Here is an 18,126-nt window from a genome sequence, read left to right as displayed (position 1 = left end):
TTACTTAAAAAAAGTGAGTCACCGGTTAAGGTAAAAGATACTACCATTACTGTCTGGACAATTAGACATCATACTCGTAATTTCAACGATCCAATTGCAAGATTGATTACCCAGGTCAATTTATGAGTTAATCAATAAATGATTTTTATCTTCAAAACCCATTTGGAAAGGCGAATGCAAGAGAAATCATACAAAAGTGCTCGGATACTAGGACGCCCCAAAAAAAGATATAAGGTGCTAAAAAATGATCGAATTGGCTGAATAGGATCACTATGGCTACAAGCTTTATATTGGTAAATTTTCGTTTTAATTATCTGGAATAATGCATGTTACAATCAACTCTAATATATGCAATGAGAAATAACTTTTATAGTCTCATAAAATTTCTATACATATGTAGCGATAAGTACTTCTTTATCTTTAATTAAAAACTCTGACTTCGAGTTTTAGATATGAATTCATCTTTGATAAAGAACATTTTAGTTCTAATGTTGTAAGTGGAACTTTCCAACGCGAATCTACCCAAATTATTTTAATCGAATTCCAAATATCGGGTGAAAATCTGTGACTAGCCCAAACATGAAAAATTACATGGGCCAGCCCAATATACACACGGGCTTTCATCTAATTATCCATTTTACATAAATTAGAGGCTGAAAAAATCTCAGCAATTCTCCATTTTTCAAATCTAGGGTTTTCACTCTTTCACCAGAGCTTCTCAAGCGTTTCTCCAATGGCGGCGAAGAAGACAATCCGAAACCCAGAGCTAATCCGTGGCGTCGGAAAGTTCTCACGTTCCAAAATGTACCATAAGAAGGGTTTATGGGCAATTAAGAAGAAAAACGGCGGCAAATTACCCCTCCACGAGAAAAAACCCGCCGCCGCCGTCGCCGCTGTAAAGCCACCAAAATTCTACCCTGCCGATGACGTGAAAAAGCCCCTTGTTAACAAACACAAGCCAAAACCTACAAAGCTTAGGGCAAGTATTACCCCTGGAACAGTGTTGATTATCCTTGCTGGTAGGTTTAAGGGAAAGAGAGTTGTGTTTTTGAAGCAGCTTACTTCTGGATTGCTTCTTGTTACTGGTCCGTTTAAGCTTAATGGAGTTCCATTGAGACGTGTGAATCAAGCTTATGTTATTGGTACCTCGACGAAGGTTGATGTTTCTGGAGTGAATGTGGAGAAGATTGATGATAAGTATTTTGCTAAGCAGGTTGAGAAGAAGCAGAAGAAGGGAGAAGGAGAGTTTTTTGAAGACAAGAAAGAGGTTTGTTTGTTTGTTCATTTTCTGCTTAAATTTGTCTCCTTTTTATGAAATTCTGTATTTTTCACTCAATTGGACTTAGTATTATACATTGGTATACTCCCTCCATTACTATTTGTTTGTCCTATTTTGATTCGACACAGAGTTTATTAAATATACGACAAATGTAACAAAATGCTCGTTAATCTTGCGGTGAAGTAACTAAAGTAATGATATAAAAGAGTAGCAGACAAACAAATTGAAACCGAGGGAATAGTAGCGTATATGCTGTTTGAATGTTGCAATGATGTAGTACTTATTAGTGAGCTTTTGGTACATGAAGATATTTATAGTCATGGGACTTAGTATAGATATCGGATTTATTAGAACGATTGTAGTGTGTGTGATTAACTTGCTTTGGGGATGAATATATTAATAACTTATATGCTGTGGGAATGTTGAAATTCTGAAGATGGCGCTACTTATTGTTCGCGAGTGTTTAGTATATAAAGATATTTATTGTTAGTAAAAAGTAGCTAATGAAATGAGCATCACATTTAGAAGTCTATTTTCTATACAATTTAGAGAAAAATGGAATTGTGTTGTTATGATCTTGGTTAGAGATGGTTTTAGCATTTACTTTCGAAAAAAAAGTTCTGACTTTTAGTTTAATATATATTGGTGAGAACTGATGCCCTCGGTACTCCCTTGTAATAGTGAGTACACGCTTTGTTTAACCTACATTGTTAATATTCCTCAGCTTTGTGTGATCTAGTTTGATGCGGGAGAAGACATTTGAGCATTGTTTGATTTAAATATGGTTTGTATTTGTTTGTTGAATGCAGGAGAAGAATGTGCTTCCACAAGAAAAGAAAGATGAGCAGAAAGCTGTGGATGCTGCATTGCTCAAGACCATTGAAGGAATTCCTGAATTGAAGGCGTATTTGTCTGCAAGGTTCTCGTTGAAGTCAGGCATGAAACCACACGAGCTTGTGTTCTAAAGGAAGAACACCTACAACATTTCTGTTGAAACTGATTTTTGTTACTACTATTTTTCTGTTTTCTTCGGTTTGAAGTTGCGTTAAGAGTTCATATTGAGTATAAACATCTTTAATTAGAATTTGCAATATGGGAATTTTCTTGTTTATCCTTCTGATATTATGCAATTTGTTTTCTTTAATATACTATCTTGTTCAAATCTGAGCTCATTGATGTTCTTTTTGCCATGTCAAGATTTTCCTATGTACTGAAGCTACATGTTTACCAAGATGAGTGTTAAGTTGGGTACTCTTCTTCTTGACTGCCATTGTGGCTGTAGCTTATATGTGATGAATATATCGAGAAGTTTAAGTGGCGGGTTGTTGTTGATCTGTTCACATATCTGCTTACCGATCTTCTTACATTGTGCATACCTGTTGAGAAGGGGAATTGCAGGAAATGGCGTAGTAATTTGGCTTGTTGGTAAGCCCTTCGTTATAACCAATAATCTCTACACTTATCGCTCACTCTGCTGGTTCATATCGGTTTGCTTATATAGGTGCTTCTCCTAAATATTTGTTGCTTCAATAGTTGCTTCTTCAATATCTGTATTAGGTGATTCTTATGCTAAGTATCTATCGGAAACAACCTCTCTATGTTCACAAGGTAGGGGTAAGGCTGTGGACACACCACCCTCTACAGACCCCCAAGTTATGAGATTACATTGGAATTATCTTGTTGTAGGTGATTCTTGAGAAGACGGTCACTCCCACTTGTTTCCTTTCTACTATAGTGAAAAATCTTTCAGTTCACCATAGCAAGAACCTCGCTAATCTTCTCAACGAGTTAGTGTAACAAAAGAGAGCCCTTCATAACTATATAGGAGTATTATGTTATCTATTTTTAATGAATGCAAAATAGATTGAGTTAAACCATACTTATTTTGAAATGTAGTTAAATATCCTTGACGAAATGAATTAACTCTAATTCTTTATTTACTCTATTTCAATTTATATGATTCACATTTTTTTAAGTCAGTTTTTTTTTAAAAAAATAAATTTATATTTAATAGCAATTTACTCTAAATAATCCAATAGCCATACAAATATTATAACATCTCAGCTTTATATTTCTCAAAATTTTATTGTAATTCATATGGATTTTTGTGTTTCAAAGTCGAGAATAGTGAGCTGATATAAAAACTTGCACTAGGCGCTATTGACATACATGGATAGTGACGGAATCAAGATTTTTATTAAGGGGTTCAAAATTTGAAAAAGTGAACACATTAACTAGTTGGAGAGGGTTCGACATCTACTATATACACGTAAAAAAATAATTTTAATCATGTATAAAAGGTGTAATTTTTCATCAAAGGTGGTTCGGATGAACTCCCTAACTACTAGTTGGCTCCGCTTCTCTAAATAGATCACATGATCATGAGAAACTATTGACAACATAGAAGGATAAATGAAATACTTCCTCCGTTTCAATTTATTTGACATATTTTTACTTGATACCAAGTTTAAGAAAATAAAAAAGATTTTTGAATTTTGTTGTCTTAAACTAAAGATATGTCAATTATATCAAAATACCTTGGGAAAAAGGACAAATATACCCCCAAACTTTGATAAATGGTACATCTATACCCTCCGTTATACTTTTCGTCCATCTCAGCCCTTGCCGTCCAATAATCGGTGCACATTTGCCCCTCCCACTAACGGCACCCTCTTTGTGTACACATGGCGAAATCCTAAGCCACTACCCAGTTGACCAATTCTTTTAACCCAAATCCTATGAACCCGCCCCATAACCCAATAAACCCACCCAATTTGTGGGTAAAATATACTCTCTAAAATCTAAAAAAAGATCCAAATCCTAAGTCACTTTCGTTTATCTCACAAACCCTAGCCTAGTTCATCAAATTTTAGAGAGTTCATCGATGCACCTGCTACCTCAAATGCAGACGGTTTCTTAGAAACACACATTAATGTATCATTTTGTCCAGCCTCGTCCTTAAATGCAGTTGAAGGGTTAGATGATTCATAAGCTAAAGTTGGATGTCTGCTACTACTGATGCTTGTGGTGCCCAAATGCAAATGTTGATGCCTGTTTTTGTTGCTTTTGTAGTGGAGGTTAATGAATTGGTCTTTTTCGGTTGTTGAACTCTTGCTTGAAGCTAGATCATAGAAGGATTGCTGTTAGTTAAACCTCACTATAACTAGATCAGTAATTTGAATTCTCAAATGTGTAAAACATACTATTTCTCTAGTTTGAGCAAATTGCTCAAACTATCCTCTTAAAATAGGTAACTGCTTTGAAATACTTTTGAATTCATAGACTCTTTTTAGAAATCAAAGTTTCTCTTTCTCAATGTAAAAATGATACATTCCGGAATACTTAGTTCCCTTAAACTTTACTCAAAATGACTTTTTAAACTTTCCTCAAAAACTCAATCTAAACCTTATTTATTGGCTTTAAAAGATTCTCAAGATTAATAACTCAATATAGAGTTCATGCTGAAATATAGTCATGAACAAATCACCTCAAGGATCTCAATGACAATATAGGAAACTCAATATTCAAAACTCAAGAACTTAGAACTCCACGATCGTACTTATCTCAAGAATACTCAATTCATAGGGTTAATGCGGGAATATGGACATGAACGAATCAACTCAAGGATCTCAATAACAACATAGAAACTGAATACATAGAACTCAATAAAAACTCTTGAACTTTTCTCTTAAACTCACTTTAATTTTGAATGAATATTAAGACATGTGATTAGAACATGTAAGAACTCTCAAGGATTAATGGAGCCTTTAGGAGCTCATACAAAGAAGAGAACGTAGTCACGATTCAAAGGAACACGTTCGAAAAGAAGCATGGAAAGAAAAAGGACCAGACATTCTTGGCATACTGGTGGCGCGTTGCCCCAACACTCCTGGCGTATTGGCGCCGTGCCACGCCAGGTCCCAAAGTACTGGGGCTAGATTTGGGCGTACTGCTTGCGTATCGCCCCAGCACTCCTAGCGTACTGGTGGCGCGCCGCCCCAACCCTTTCCCAACGATTTCGACGATTTTTTTGGTAAAATTCAAACTTTAAACTAGTTTAGAATTGGGGAATTTCTCCTAAACTCTTCTTGTTTCTCAACCCCAACACAAATACATGACTAATTTCATACAATCCCTTTCAAGAATCACAACTCATATTCAAGATCCTCAACCCAAGAAACTCAAAACCTCCATTGTTAAAGAATGAAACTAAAATCAAGAACTACTCAAGAATCTCTTAATATAACGATTTCATGGATGAATTAGATGTATGGCGTGACGACGAATAAGTTTAACACTGTGAGAAGCCTTACATACCCGGAAAGAACGATGCTCTTGGCGAATTCCACAAATCTTGAAGAACACTTGAACTTATCCCCTTTTCTCCTCTTGAAACCTCGCTCTAAATCCCTAAGTGTTTAGGAACGTGAATAAGTGATTTAGAATCTGATTAGAGCCTTAATTGGGTCAAGAAAAATGTGCTAAGACTAGTGGAAAAAGGAAAAGACCAAAATACCATTTTTTTAAACGAATGAAGTGCCTTAAATAGAGAGGCTTCACTCGAACGGGCATAACTTTTACCCCGAGCTCGAAATTTAGCAAATTTGGTGGCGTTGGAAAGAGGACTCAAATACTTTCAATCTGGTAGGTCATGGACCACCTAATTATGTTCTAAAAAGATATGATCATTTGAAGTTGACCCAAGTAAAATTTCATAGTGAAACTCAATCGGAAAGAAAACTTCCAACTCAACTTTATGCTAGGGGATTCTAGTGACGTTAACACCTAAGAAAATTTAGAATCACTCGGTACAATCTTATTCACAATGAAGAATGGTTCGATTCTTAACTTAAAAATTTTTGGGATGCTACAAATACACTAGGTAATGTCAATAAATATATATAATTTGAATTTCATCTAAAATTTACTTTGACTTATCATATCAAAAGGCCAAATACAAATTCAATCACAATCTCTTGATAACATAATGATGGATAATATACATCAAAGACAAAAGTTTAGGTTTCAAAAGTTTTGAAACACGTAAACTTGCACAAAAATCATATGAACGATTAGGTGACCGAATTGTCAATCCCATCAAGTCATTTGTGACTTGAGATCGCTATAGGAACGCTCTAAACATCGAAAAAAACACAGAAAGAAAAAAAATGACCTAAAAAATCATTATAAATATGACTAATATCAACATAAACAAACATTTTTTAGGGAAAATATTTTCCTACGAACACACCCATCATTACAATTTCTTTTTGAGTCTCCAATAACTAATTCATTACAAGTCATAATATTCTCCTTGTGTTTTCTCAATTCTCTCTCACCCACATATTTTTTACTTTTACATTTCTTACAGATCCCGATGAACTTTTTCTTTACTATATAAATACTCCTTCCCTCTTCCCTCCATCTCTCACATTATTTTTTTTGCTTCACTTTCAATTCACGCAATTTTAAGCTTTCGTTTTAGTTCACGCTCTTTTTTGAAAAACTTCATACTACAGATCGGAAAAACTCAATTCTCTTCTACAATAATGTCTCCGGTGCCTGCTCTCAGTCCTGCTGATGCCGAGAAGCTAGCTAATCTCAAATCTGCTGTTTCCAGCCTTACTCAAATCAGGCAAGTTTTTTTGTTTTTTTTTTGGAGATTATACGTAGTTTTTCTTAGATTTACTTGCTGTAAATGCTAGGATCAATATCTATGATTTTCAGTTTCTCGATTTCTGGAGGTTTCATTGATATATGATAGCAGCATTGCGTTTTTTTCTATTTTTTCTCAGTTTCTCGATGCTTTTGTTCATTTTTTGATCTGGAGCTGATTTTTTTTTTGTAGTGATAATGAGAAATCTGGATTTATTATGTGTGTGTGAATATGCGTAGTTTTGGTTAGATTTACTTGCTCTGCATGCTAGTATCGATTTCGATGTATCTCAGTTTTTTCTATTTCTCGCGGTTTCATTGCTACACGATATCAGCATTGCGTTTTTTTTTTTTCTATTTTTCTCAATTGCTTGATGTTAGTTCATTTTTTGATCTGGAGCTGTTTTTTTTTTTTTTGCAGTGATAATGAGAAATCTGGATTTATTATGTGTGTGTGTGAATATGTGTAGTTTTGCTTGATTTACTTGCTGCATGTTATTATCATCTTCGATGTACCTCAGTTTTCTCTATTTCTGGCGGTTTCATTGCTTCACGATAGCTGCATTGTCGTTTTTTTCTCCTCTATTTTTCACAATTTCTCGATGTTTGTTTATTTATTTTTGGATTTGTACTTGATATAGTGTGAACCTTTTTCTTTTGCAGTAATAATGAGAAAATCAATTTTCCATTTCTGATTCCGGTTGTGTGTGTAGTTTTGCAAGATTTACTTGCTCTGCATGATAGCATCATTTCTTATTTATCTCAGATTCTCCATTTCTGGATCCATGGCTCATTTAGTATGGTTTTCCTAGATTTTGCTTGCTGCATGGTAGTGTCGTTTGCTTTTGAATTGTTCGATCTTATCCAGACCTGATGATTTTTTTTTTTCTCGTCTGATTGTTTTTATGGAGTTTTTATTTTTTGCAGTGATAATGAGAAATCTGAATTTCTTAACCTTGTCACTCGCTATCTAAGGTACAATTGGATATATCTCTGTTTACTGCTTGTAGTTAGGCTAATCATTTTAATTAACTGAACTTTAGAATGTGGTTAATCTAATGCCCAATTTCTTGAATGGATTTGTGACAGTGTTAGTTGATTTAAGGTAGTGATGTATTAGTGTCAATTGATTTAGATGATCTCGGATATGGTTTAAGTTTTGGAGAAGATAAGTCTAGTTTTTAGCTTGTGAAACTCAAACAAGAGCAGATAAACTCATGATCTATTTTGGCATTTGAATTGTAGTGGTGAGGCACAACATGTCGAGTGGAGTAAGATCCAGACGCCAACTGATGACGTGGTGGTGCCTTACGACAAGTTAGCCCCTCTCTCTGAAGGTATTATGATTTGCTAAATTGCTCTTCTTGTATTGATTGGCTACTGTATTGAGGAGTGAGAATTAGTGGCAGATGTGTATATAAATTGGTATTTATTTGTTTGTACATGTGCGCACACATGTTTTTAAAATTATTTTTATATTTGTATACATGGTAAGTAATGAGTCTAGTTGAATTTGCACTGAGGAGCTAGATCTGCCTTTGCTGTGAATTGAAACTGTTTCTGAAGAAGCTTCACTATCTTGATCATTGCAGATCCCGCGGAAACAAAGAAGCTCTTAGACAAACTTGTTGTCCTGAAGCTCAATGGAGGCTTGGGAACAACAATGGGGTGCACCGGTCCCAAGTATGTATTTGCCACAAATATAGCAGTTATTTTGTCTAAGTTCTAACAGGGTTATGCTATAGATGTGGATTATACTTTTGTTTTCATTACTGGACTTAAACTCATGTTTGTCAGCACATATTGTTCCAAGTATCTTTCTGTTCTATTACATGTCACTGGAGAGTGAGTACTGTTGGTGGATCCAGAGCAGTGTTCTGAATCTTCTGTCTTTTTCTTGGCAACATTATTTTATTGATTCATCAGTAAGGGTCCAGGAAACTTTCTGAATGGTATGCTGAATCTTGTTAGGAGTACTATTTTATTTTACCTTCACATGATACCCTTCTTTCAATCTTTTTTCCTTACACATGCCCTCAATGAAGGCTATAAAGTGATAAAACTTGGTTATTGGTTTCTCTTTCTACTCTGTGTTTGATTGTTTTCTAACGCTTTGAGTCATCAAACATGAATAGAAACTACTTATTGGGCTGATTTGAAGTCATTTCCTACCGCAACTTGTATCATTTGGATATGAAACAGTTCAAATGCTGCCTGCATGTAACAAACTCAATTTTCAACACAAACACTGATATATATATTGTTATTACGGAATACAAGTTACAACGTATAATACCCACAACACATTAACAACACACTAATTATAGATAGATAACATAGAAGAGGGTAACTAGAAGGGGATGAGATTCTAGACCATAGAAAGGAGATGAGAGGATCAGAAAGCCAAAGCTTCACATAATTTGCATAATCCCTAACTCACATATCACTACCCTTTTTGATGGAACCGTTTCATGCCCACTACTCAACCCGGATCCCAAATCAACCTGACCCTATTCCTCGTTCTCGGCCCAATAGCTCTTGTTAGCCCAATAACAACTTGTATGACATTAATATCTACATTGGGCTTGACTCGGTTCATAACAATACCCCCATCCCAATTAAGAACCTTGTCCTCAAGGTTCAAGTCATGAAATCTATCCACAGCTTTCTCAATTATCTGAAGAGTAGCAACTTCCACGTGCTGCAATGTCTCAAGTGTGAAGTTGGACAAAACTTTTCCATCCAGCAATAACAGCCCAAGAAAATGATCTGATGCAAAGTGCAACTCTATGCTGTCTTCCAAGAGTAGTAAGGAAATTGGCATTACTCCTATTTCCTCTGTAATAACTTGGCCAACTTTAACCAGAATCATAACACATCTAAAGTGACAGATGTCTCTGCAACATATTCCACTATCAAGATTGAAATTAAGATGCATTCCCACCGCATCAGTTATCAAAAACCAATTTTCTAGAAACAAGATCTCTTTTCCAGTTTCCAAAGGTACTGTTGCAATTGGAGGTTGCTGAGATAGTGTGAGATCACATACAACTCCGAGAAGCCAACCAGCTGTGCCATCTCCAACTGCAACAATAATTCTCATTCTCTCGTCAATTTCGGTGGAAAATCGATCACCATTACCCTTGAGCCTTTCTATATTCAAATACAGTCTACGTAAAACACTATCAGGAGCTTCGTCTCTCAAAATCAAAAACTCTATATTTGTTAAGAAGATGACGAAGTGTACAAAGAAGTTCTCCTCCAAGTTGACCTCCACATTTAGAGTTGATGAGCACTAGCACCGGGCATGTATGTACATCAATTAAACGTAAATTGTTGCTTGAAGCATTCGGAGCAAGAATATAAGTAAGAATATAAAAGTTTTTATGGATGTGATTGTGCTCAGACTCAGAATCTGTCATTAACTCCAACATTTCAGAGTTATTCCCATTGTGCACTAGCTTGCTATCCTGCGGTTTGTGTCTGTGTGCTGAATGAACAACCATTCCAACCGTCAACCGTGCCAGTCTAGCATTCCAGCCAATGGTAGAAGCAGATGTGGGAATATCATCTACAAGCAAATAGATATTAGTGAAGAAAGGAGATGTGTTATCCACTGTTTCATCTACGTCCTTCAATACAAATTCCTTAAAAATAACAGTCCAACTAAAATTTGGATCTCCAATCAACGATTTTGCGACCTTGTGGCCACAACCAATGACACACGACGACCAAAGATTGTTGTCAAACACCCTTGTTGTACTCATGCTGAAATATTTGATAGTTTTCTCGTCCATTGCAAACAGTCCCAAGTCATCAAGAAGCTCACAATTGTTGTACTCTTCCCCAACAACTACCACATTTCTGTACTTTGCAGCGGTGATTGCTTCCACAAGCTTAGCATTATCAACAACTTCACGCATGAAAAAAATGTTCATGGAATGATCAGTGTGTGCACCGAAGGTAGACAACAACAGATTAGTGGGGTACTCTTGTGGTGGAGGTGTTTCATAGGATATTGGACGAACATTCTGTCCTCCTTCTCGACTTGATTGGTCATTATCATACTGAGACAGTTCGGAGAGGGATTTGTTTGGAAATCCAAGTGCTTCATCTTTAGTAGGGTTCTTAGATAAATTTGGATTTGACACCATTTCATCATACAGACTAGGTATTGAAGAAATCGGTCTACTGTCCATATAATCAAAACTATCAATATTACTTCCAACAGAGGAATTGTCCAAGAAATCTACTTCATTACACTTCTCGGGCATTTTATCGAACATGTGGTCTGCCTCAGAGTTTTCAGCAAGGAGATCATACGAAATTTCTAGTGAAACCGAGATGTTGTCCTGTTCAGAAAGATGACATACCTGGGTCTCTGGTAACACCATAGTTTCATCTCTAAAGCAGTTAGTTTCCCCATCCGACATCTCCTTGAACAATGTGTGTGCTAGGCTTGGTTTGTTGCGATCTGAGTGTTCATTCAAGTATTGAGGCAAGTATGAGTTAGTTATATAATTCTCCGCTGCCTCATGTTGCTTGGGAATGGATACGAACTCGCTATAGGTGTCTCTAGTACGGGAGCGAAAACGAATCAACACTTTGTCCACAAAATGATCCCAACCAGCGAGTTGTTTGTTGCGAAATAACCATCGATACCATTCTAAAGCATCACCATCAAAATAAAATGAAGCCAATGACAGTTTATGCTCTGATAAAATGGTGTGGAATGCGAAATACTTCTCTGCCTGAAGAACCCAGACTGCCGGATTATCACCACTAAATCGTGGAAGGAAAACTGAATCCGGTATACGACGAGGAGTTGAATGGGATGACTGGAGGAAATCAAATTGTTGGCGGAATGCACAAATAGATTCATTAAGGGAGGTGAGCGAAGTGTCCACCATGGTAGACAAATCAATGAAAGCACCAATGTAACAAACTCAATTTTCAACACAAACACTGATATATATATTGTTATTACGGAATACAAGTTACAACGTATAATACCCACAACACATTAACAACACACTAATTATAGATAGATAACATAGAAGAGGGTAACTAGAAGGGGATGAGATTCTAGACCATAGAAAGGAGATGAGAGGATCAGAAAGCCAAAGCTTCACATAATTTGCATAATCCCTAACTCACATATCACTACCCTTTTTGATGGAACCGTTTCATGCCCACTACTCAACCCGGATCCCAAATCAACCTGACCCTATTCCTCGTTCTCGGCCCAATAGCTCTTGTTAGCCCAATAACAACTTGTATGACATTAATATCTACATTGGGCTGGACTCGGTTCATAACACTGCAACTAGATAGAATTTGGCAGAATTATAATACTGAATGATCAATACTAAACCACTTTTCTGCAAGTGACACCTTTTCAAGAATACAGATAGGAGAAATAAAAAAAAGGGCATCCTGGTGCACAAAGCATCCCGCATTAGCAGGGTCCAGGGAAGGGCCACCTCCCAAGGGGTGTGATGTAGATAGGAGAAATATGATGGTTAATTTATAAGTAGATCAGATTTTACATTTGTTGGCAGCCGAGGTGCTACCTCCTTACCTTTTACCTTTGTGGTGTTTATGATGATGCATGGGTTCTTGAGAAGTTTGTCTAGATATGTTAAAAACCTCTCCTTTCTCATCAAAAAATGGAAGTTTTAGCTGGGTTATTTATTGATCTTTATATCTTCTCAGAGTCTGAAGTTTGTATTTCTTCCATGCAGATCAGTTATTGAAGTTCGTAATGGTTTGACATTCCTTGATTTGATTGTCAAACAAATTGAGGTATCTATGATTTTATGGATCAATTTAGTTCACCATGATGTTTTATATATATTTACCAACAAAAGGATGCTGTCTGTAGGCTCTCAATACCAAGTATGGATGCACTGTTCCCCTGCTTTTGATGAATTCATTCAACACCCATGATGATACAGCAAAGGTGAAATAATATCATTGTGATGCATAGTAATCCATGATTGTTCTCCAGTGTTTGGATTTGATTCAACTGCTGATTTTGCCTTTGCATTCTCTACGTAGATTGTAGAAAAATATTCAAACTCAAACATTGAGATTCACACATTCAATCAGGTTAGTGGGGCTGAACATCAATGATATTAAGTATCGACTAGCTTGTTTTTTCACCCAAAATTTTGGATTTGAATAGGTTTATTTATTCTTTCATCTTTAAATTTTTGTAGAGTCAGTATCCTCGTATGGTTATTGAGGACTTTGCTCCACTTCCTTGCAAAGGCAATGCTGGCAAAGATGGATGGTATTTAAACTGTTTAATGTGTGGACTTTGTGATTACGATTAAAAAATGGAATCAACTCACCATTTGAAACATTTACAAAAAAAATTCTTGTGGGTGTTATACTGAATTATAATGTCAGAATCTGCATCTAATGATTATCTTTTAAGTGATGATTCAGTTAGTCTAACTGCTCTTTCTTAAGTATTAATTTTCACGCTCTTTTCTTGTCACTTAAGTTAAACCTGTAATTGGTGATGAAGTTTTCCTCCTTCAAGCTGCATCTATACTTGTTATTGTAGTTATCGGAAAATAAAAAAAAATCTGTACTCATATTGTCTGTGACCAAGTATGCCACTACGTTTGCTGCTGCTAGAATGAGAGTGCAAATTCTGATTCATTTGGCTTTTCTGTGACATAAATCATTCTTCATAAAACAATCCATTTCAAACATAGGCTAAGATTATCAAATTCTTAATTCTTCATACTGAATCTCAACTGGAGTAGATTGTGCATGGGTTCTGATCGTCTGGTCCTGTTCTTGTACTCCTTTTCTATTTTGTTGGTTTCATTTTAGCATTTCGCTCAGCTAATGCAGTGTTCACATGTACAGGAACCCCCCAGGTCATGGTGATGTTTTTCCTTCTTTGATGAATAGTGGCAAGCTTGATGCACTTTTATCGAAGGTTCTGCTCTTCATGTTACTGCTTTTTTCTGATTCTGCCTTGCATTGGGCTTGTCTTTTATATATTTACTGTTTGTGTAACAATGGCTAATTTGCTTTTTCAATCTGTTACAGGGAAAGGAATATGTCTTTGTTGCCAACTCAGATAACTTGGGCGCTGTGGTTGATTTGAGTATCCTTGCTATGATTCTCAAATGTGTATGAAAGCCTGAGTTCATTTATTAACATCTCAATCATAAGAAGCTTCCAATAGTGATAGACTTTTCTCAATCACCGCCAAGTGCAGTGTAGTTACCTTAATTCAACATTACAGAAATCCTAAATCATTTGATCCAGAACAAGAACGAGTACTGCATGGAGGTAATGACTGTAATGCCTTTTAAGGCTGTGTGTTTGGTAGGTAAAAGCTGTTTCTAGTTTCTCTAGTTTTAAATCTTTACAATTTTTGCAGGTGACACCAAAAACATTAGCTGATGTTAAAGGTGGCACCTTAATCTCTTACGACGGAAAAGTACAGGTATGTGGCCTTCCCCAAAAAAAGTTGTAGGGTGTTGAGGTTATTTGCTATGACATCCTTGTCTCTGCATTTCATCATCTGAAGATGTAAATATTTCAAACAACATTAGGACCACCACCCGTATCTTTTCTCCTTCACTAGAACAACTGAGTACTAGTTTTAGATGGGTTAAGGGTGACATCAATTGGTCAAATCTCCAGTTATGAGGATTTTCATCATGTGTCCTAACCCTTCCCATCCCTCCTGCCTACACCACACAGGGGTCCAAGAAAAGGTAGCACCTGCGAAGTGAAATGTACTTTCTTTGCAGTACTTCTAATCACCACAGTTCCTGCTTATTATGCTTGCTGTTAAACACCATTTGCAAACCTATGATGGATGTCCAAATTCAAGTGTTCTGTTACTCTTTTTGGTTTTCCCTTTTTGTGAGATCTTAGGATAATTGTTTTGCTGCATTAAAGCTATTAATTATGAGTGAATTTCACACAACTTGCTTATTAAGCTTCTGTGTTTGTGTGGTGGTGCAGCTTTTGGAAATAGCTCAAGTTCCTGATCAACATGTGAGTCATGCCTCTTCTATTTCTTCTATTGCTATTATAGTATGCATTGACGTTGAAGATGTTAAATTGCAGCTGACATAAGGAGATAGAGAGCAAAAAAAATAAAAATAAAAGAACTAAAAGAACATTTTAAATGACTGATTCTGTGTCAATTTTTTCAAGTTGTACTGTGACATACAGCTCAATCAATACCCGACGTATTTATCCAATTCCGATGAAATTATCTCATTTTTATTTCATTCACCGTTCTGTTTGATGCTCTGCATGAAACTGTTATGAATACACCTGAAGACTGCCAGAGGGTTTCAAATATACTTTCACTCGAGTTATCTAATTGGATTAGCTCAAATGGCTGAGTAACTCTACTAACTATAGACCTGATAGTTCTTTGTCTGAACAATCTAGTTTCCTCTGCAATTCCCTTCTATCAAGATGTTTCTTTCTAATGAAATAGCTAATTCTGTTGCATGTATTTTATATGTAAACATTAAAAGTTGTGAGCTGCTTAATGTTCCTCCTAGATTAGTATTTGCTGCTGTTATTTTAACAAGATTAGTTAGTTGACATTTTTCTTGCAGACGTATCCAATTCCGTTTTTCCTTCTAACCTTACCGTGCATATGATTCTTTCTAATCCATCCCAGAGGTGGCACATCTGATGTATAAGAAACTTGTTTGATACAGGTCAATGAGTTTAAGTCAATAGAGAAGTTCAAGATTTTTAACACCAACAACTTGTAAGTTGAGATGTCTTTTTTAACCTACTCTAAGCTTTATGTTCTTACTTCCTTTTCCTTTGAAATGTGCACTGATTGAACCCTTGGCTATACAAACAGGTGGGTGAATTTAAATGCTGTTAAAAGACTTGTAGAAGCAGATGCACTCAAGATGGAGATAATTCCAAACCCCAAGGTATCGTTTTCTGCTAGTTGAGGCTGAAGTTGAATGTTTCAGTACTTCGCATAAGATCACGATGTAGCTAAGTTGATTTGCAGGAAGTAGACGGGATTAAAGTTCTTCAACTTGAAACTGCTGCTGGTGCTGCAATTAGGGTATCCCAAAACCTTAACCTCATGCTTTTAAATCATTAATGTCATTCCTTTAAGTCTTGATATTTTTGTTGAACTGTTTCCTCTTTCTGATGAAGTTTGGCTAAGCATTTACATTTTTTCTTTTCTTTTCTTTGCCAGTTCTTTGATCAGGCTATTGGAGCTAATGTTCCTCGATCTCGTTTCCTTCCAGTGAAAGCAAGTTCAGATTTACTTCTTGTCCAGGTTAATTTCCGTGTTTGTCATGATTACTGATAAAATTCATCCCCTGTTAATCAATGTTCTTTATAATATGTTAATTCACCTGCATAATTTTTACAGTCTGATCTTTACACCTTGACTGATGATGGCTATGTCATCCGCAATCCAGCCAGGGCAAATCCTTCTAACCCTTCTATTGAGTTGGGACCTGAATTCAAGAAGGTTGAGCTTACTTCCTGAAATTATATTTAACATGGTAGATTGGTTGGTCTTTCGTTGAATGCCAGCTAATAAGTCTACTTATCTTTTCAGGTTGCCAGCTTCTTAAGTCGTTTTAAGTCGATTCCCAGCATTATTGAGCTAGATAGCTTGAAGGTCACTGGTGATGTATATTTTGGAGCTGGCATTACTCTGAAGGTAATTAACAAAGTTTGTCTTCATCTCCCTTGATCTCACGTGTTCACCGGTAGAGTTGGTCTTCTTAGACGATGTTCAGATCCATTAGTTCATGGCATTTTCATATGACTTAATAGTGTTTAATTTTTTTTTTGTTTTCATACCTTTTAGGGGAATGTGACTGTCAATGCTAAATCCGGAGTGAAGTTAGAAATTCCAGATGGAGCTGTGATTGCAAATAAGGTAATTCCATGGATCTAAATGCATGCGAGCTATTCTATTTAGTTGAGATTGCTTTTCATCAAAAACCTATTTGGTTATACGTTGTGTCAATTTTTCACTCCAAACTCGAAAAGAGTTTTTCAAGTTAAAAGAAAAAATTCCCATCCCTTTTGGGCCGGTTGTGGGTGAGGAGGGATTCGAATCCCCCAACACCATGGTTCGTAGCCACATACCCTAATCCTCTCAGCTACAGGCCCCACCTCATCTCCTCCGGATCTGTTCCCATGAGAACCCAAAAAAGAACCTTTCCTCTCCCCAGCCATTTCGGATCAAGAAGATGTATATCTCCAAACTTAACTTCAACAACCAAATACCCTTTTTCAACTTATCTTTAATAACTATTTTTTCTAATATCACGCAATTCATGTCCAAACGTCTACTAAAGTTTGTTACATTGATTTCCAGGATGTCAATGGTCCTGAGGACATATAGGAGAGTTGAGTTACTGGTGTTAAACAACATAGGATGTTCCAAAGAAGCAAGGAGTAATTTTTGGTTGCAGTTCATAGAGAATTATCACATTAACGAAAATAAATGAACAATTTTGTTTTGGCTACGGTAATCGTTTGTAAGAGTTCAAATGATTACAATCCCCATATCTTGAGTATTAATATTTTTCTTAAAGAAGTTTAGTCTCTCTTAATTCTAATTATAAGCAATTAAACTTCGATTTCGTTCTTGAAGTATGTCACTGTATTTTCAAGATTTTCTTCTTCTTGTTTTTGCCCAAAAAAAATGCTCCTTCCCTCTCTTGAGACTTTTCTTTAGAAGCGCAGATCTAAAATTTGAAATTTATGAGTTTTAATTCGAATTTCTATTACATTTAGTTTCATTTAGGAAAAAAATTACCCAACAAGGCAAACATGTAATATGTATTTACGAGAAAAACTATAGTTTAAAATATTACAATTTGTAGCTATATGTAGGGTTTTATTGCTAATTTCTCTTTTTTGTCCCTTCCCCCCCTCCCCCCCCCCCCCCCCCCCCCCCCTCTCTCCCGTCCAAACAATTGCAGCCCAAAGAAATATTCCACATTAATATGACAGTTGTATTTTGTGTTATGTATCAAATGTATTTGTATTTCATATCAATTGTATGCATATTTTGTATCAATTGTGTTATGACAATTTGTATTCTGCCAATAGTATTCGTTGAGACAAATTGTGTTCGTTAATACAATTGATACAAATATGTTCGATATATGATACAAATCAATTGTATTCAGACAATA

General features: G+C 36.0%; 2 protein-coding genes and 1 non-coding gene across 3 annotated transcripts; all 3 read left to right on the top strand.

Moving 5' to 3' along the window:
- Positions 1–675: 675 nt before the first annotated feature.
- LOC125819560 (60S ribosomal protein L6-like) lies at positions 676–2,390 on the top strand. Its single transcript, XM_049499006.1, has 2 exons — positions 676–1,267; positions 2,089–2,390. The coding sequence occupies exons 1-2, from the start codon at positions 734–736 to the stop codon at positions 2,242–2,244; spliced, it is 690 nt and encodes a 229-aa protein (XP_049354963.1). The 5' UTR covers positions 676–733; the 3' UTR covers positions 2,245–2,390.
- A 162-nt stretch (positions 2,391–2,552) lies between these two features.
- LOC125819730 (small nucleolar RNA snoR109) lies at positions 2,553–2,648 on the top strand. The gene has a single exon (XR_007442477.1). It is a non-coding gene; the product is annotated as a small nucleolar RNA snoR109 (small nucleolar RNA).
- A 4,075-nt stretch (positions 2,649–6,723) lies between these two features.
- LOC125819668 (UTP--glucose-1-phosphate uridylyltransferase-like) lies at positions 6,724–17,446 on the top strand. The gene is made up of 21 exons (XM_049499134.1): positions 6,724–6,914; positions 7,862–7,909; positions 8,180–8,271; positions 8,527–8,617; positions 12,679–12,739; positions 12,819–12,896; positions 12,995–13,045; positions 13,156–13,229; positions 13,820–13,892; positions 14,006–14,063; positions 14,205–14,251; positions 14,343–14,408; positions 14,936–14,968; positions 15,652–15,704; positions 15,804–15,879; positions 15,963–16,019; positions 16,158–16,241; positions 16,338–16,439; positions 16,530–16,634; positions 16,785–16,856; positions 17,301–17,446. Exons 1-21 carry the CDS (start codon positions 6,829–6,831, stop codon positions 17,325–17,327), a joined length of 1,434 nt encoding a protein of 477 aa, XP_049355091.1. The 5' UTR covers positions 6,724–6,828; the 3' UTR covers positions 17,328–17,446.
- Positions 17,447–18,126: the final 680 nt, after the last annotated feature.

This window comes from Solanum verrucosum, unplaced genomic scaffold (assembly GCF_900185275.1).
Source record: "Solanum verrucosum unplaced genomic scaffold, falcon-dt-bn FXZP01000255.1, whole genome shotgun sequence".
In the NCBI taxonomy this organism is placed as follows: domain Eukaryota; kingdom Viridiplantae; phylum Streptophyta; class Magnoliopsida; order Solanales; family Solanaceae; genus Solanum; species Solanum verrucosum.
Note: the sequence above shows the minus strand (reverse complement) of the source record. Positions and strands in the feature narration are given on the sequence as shown.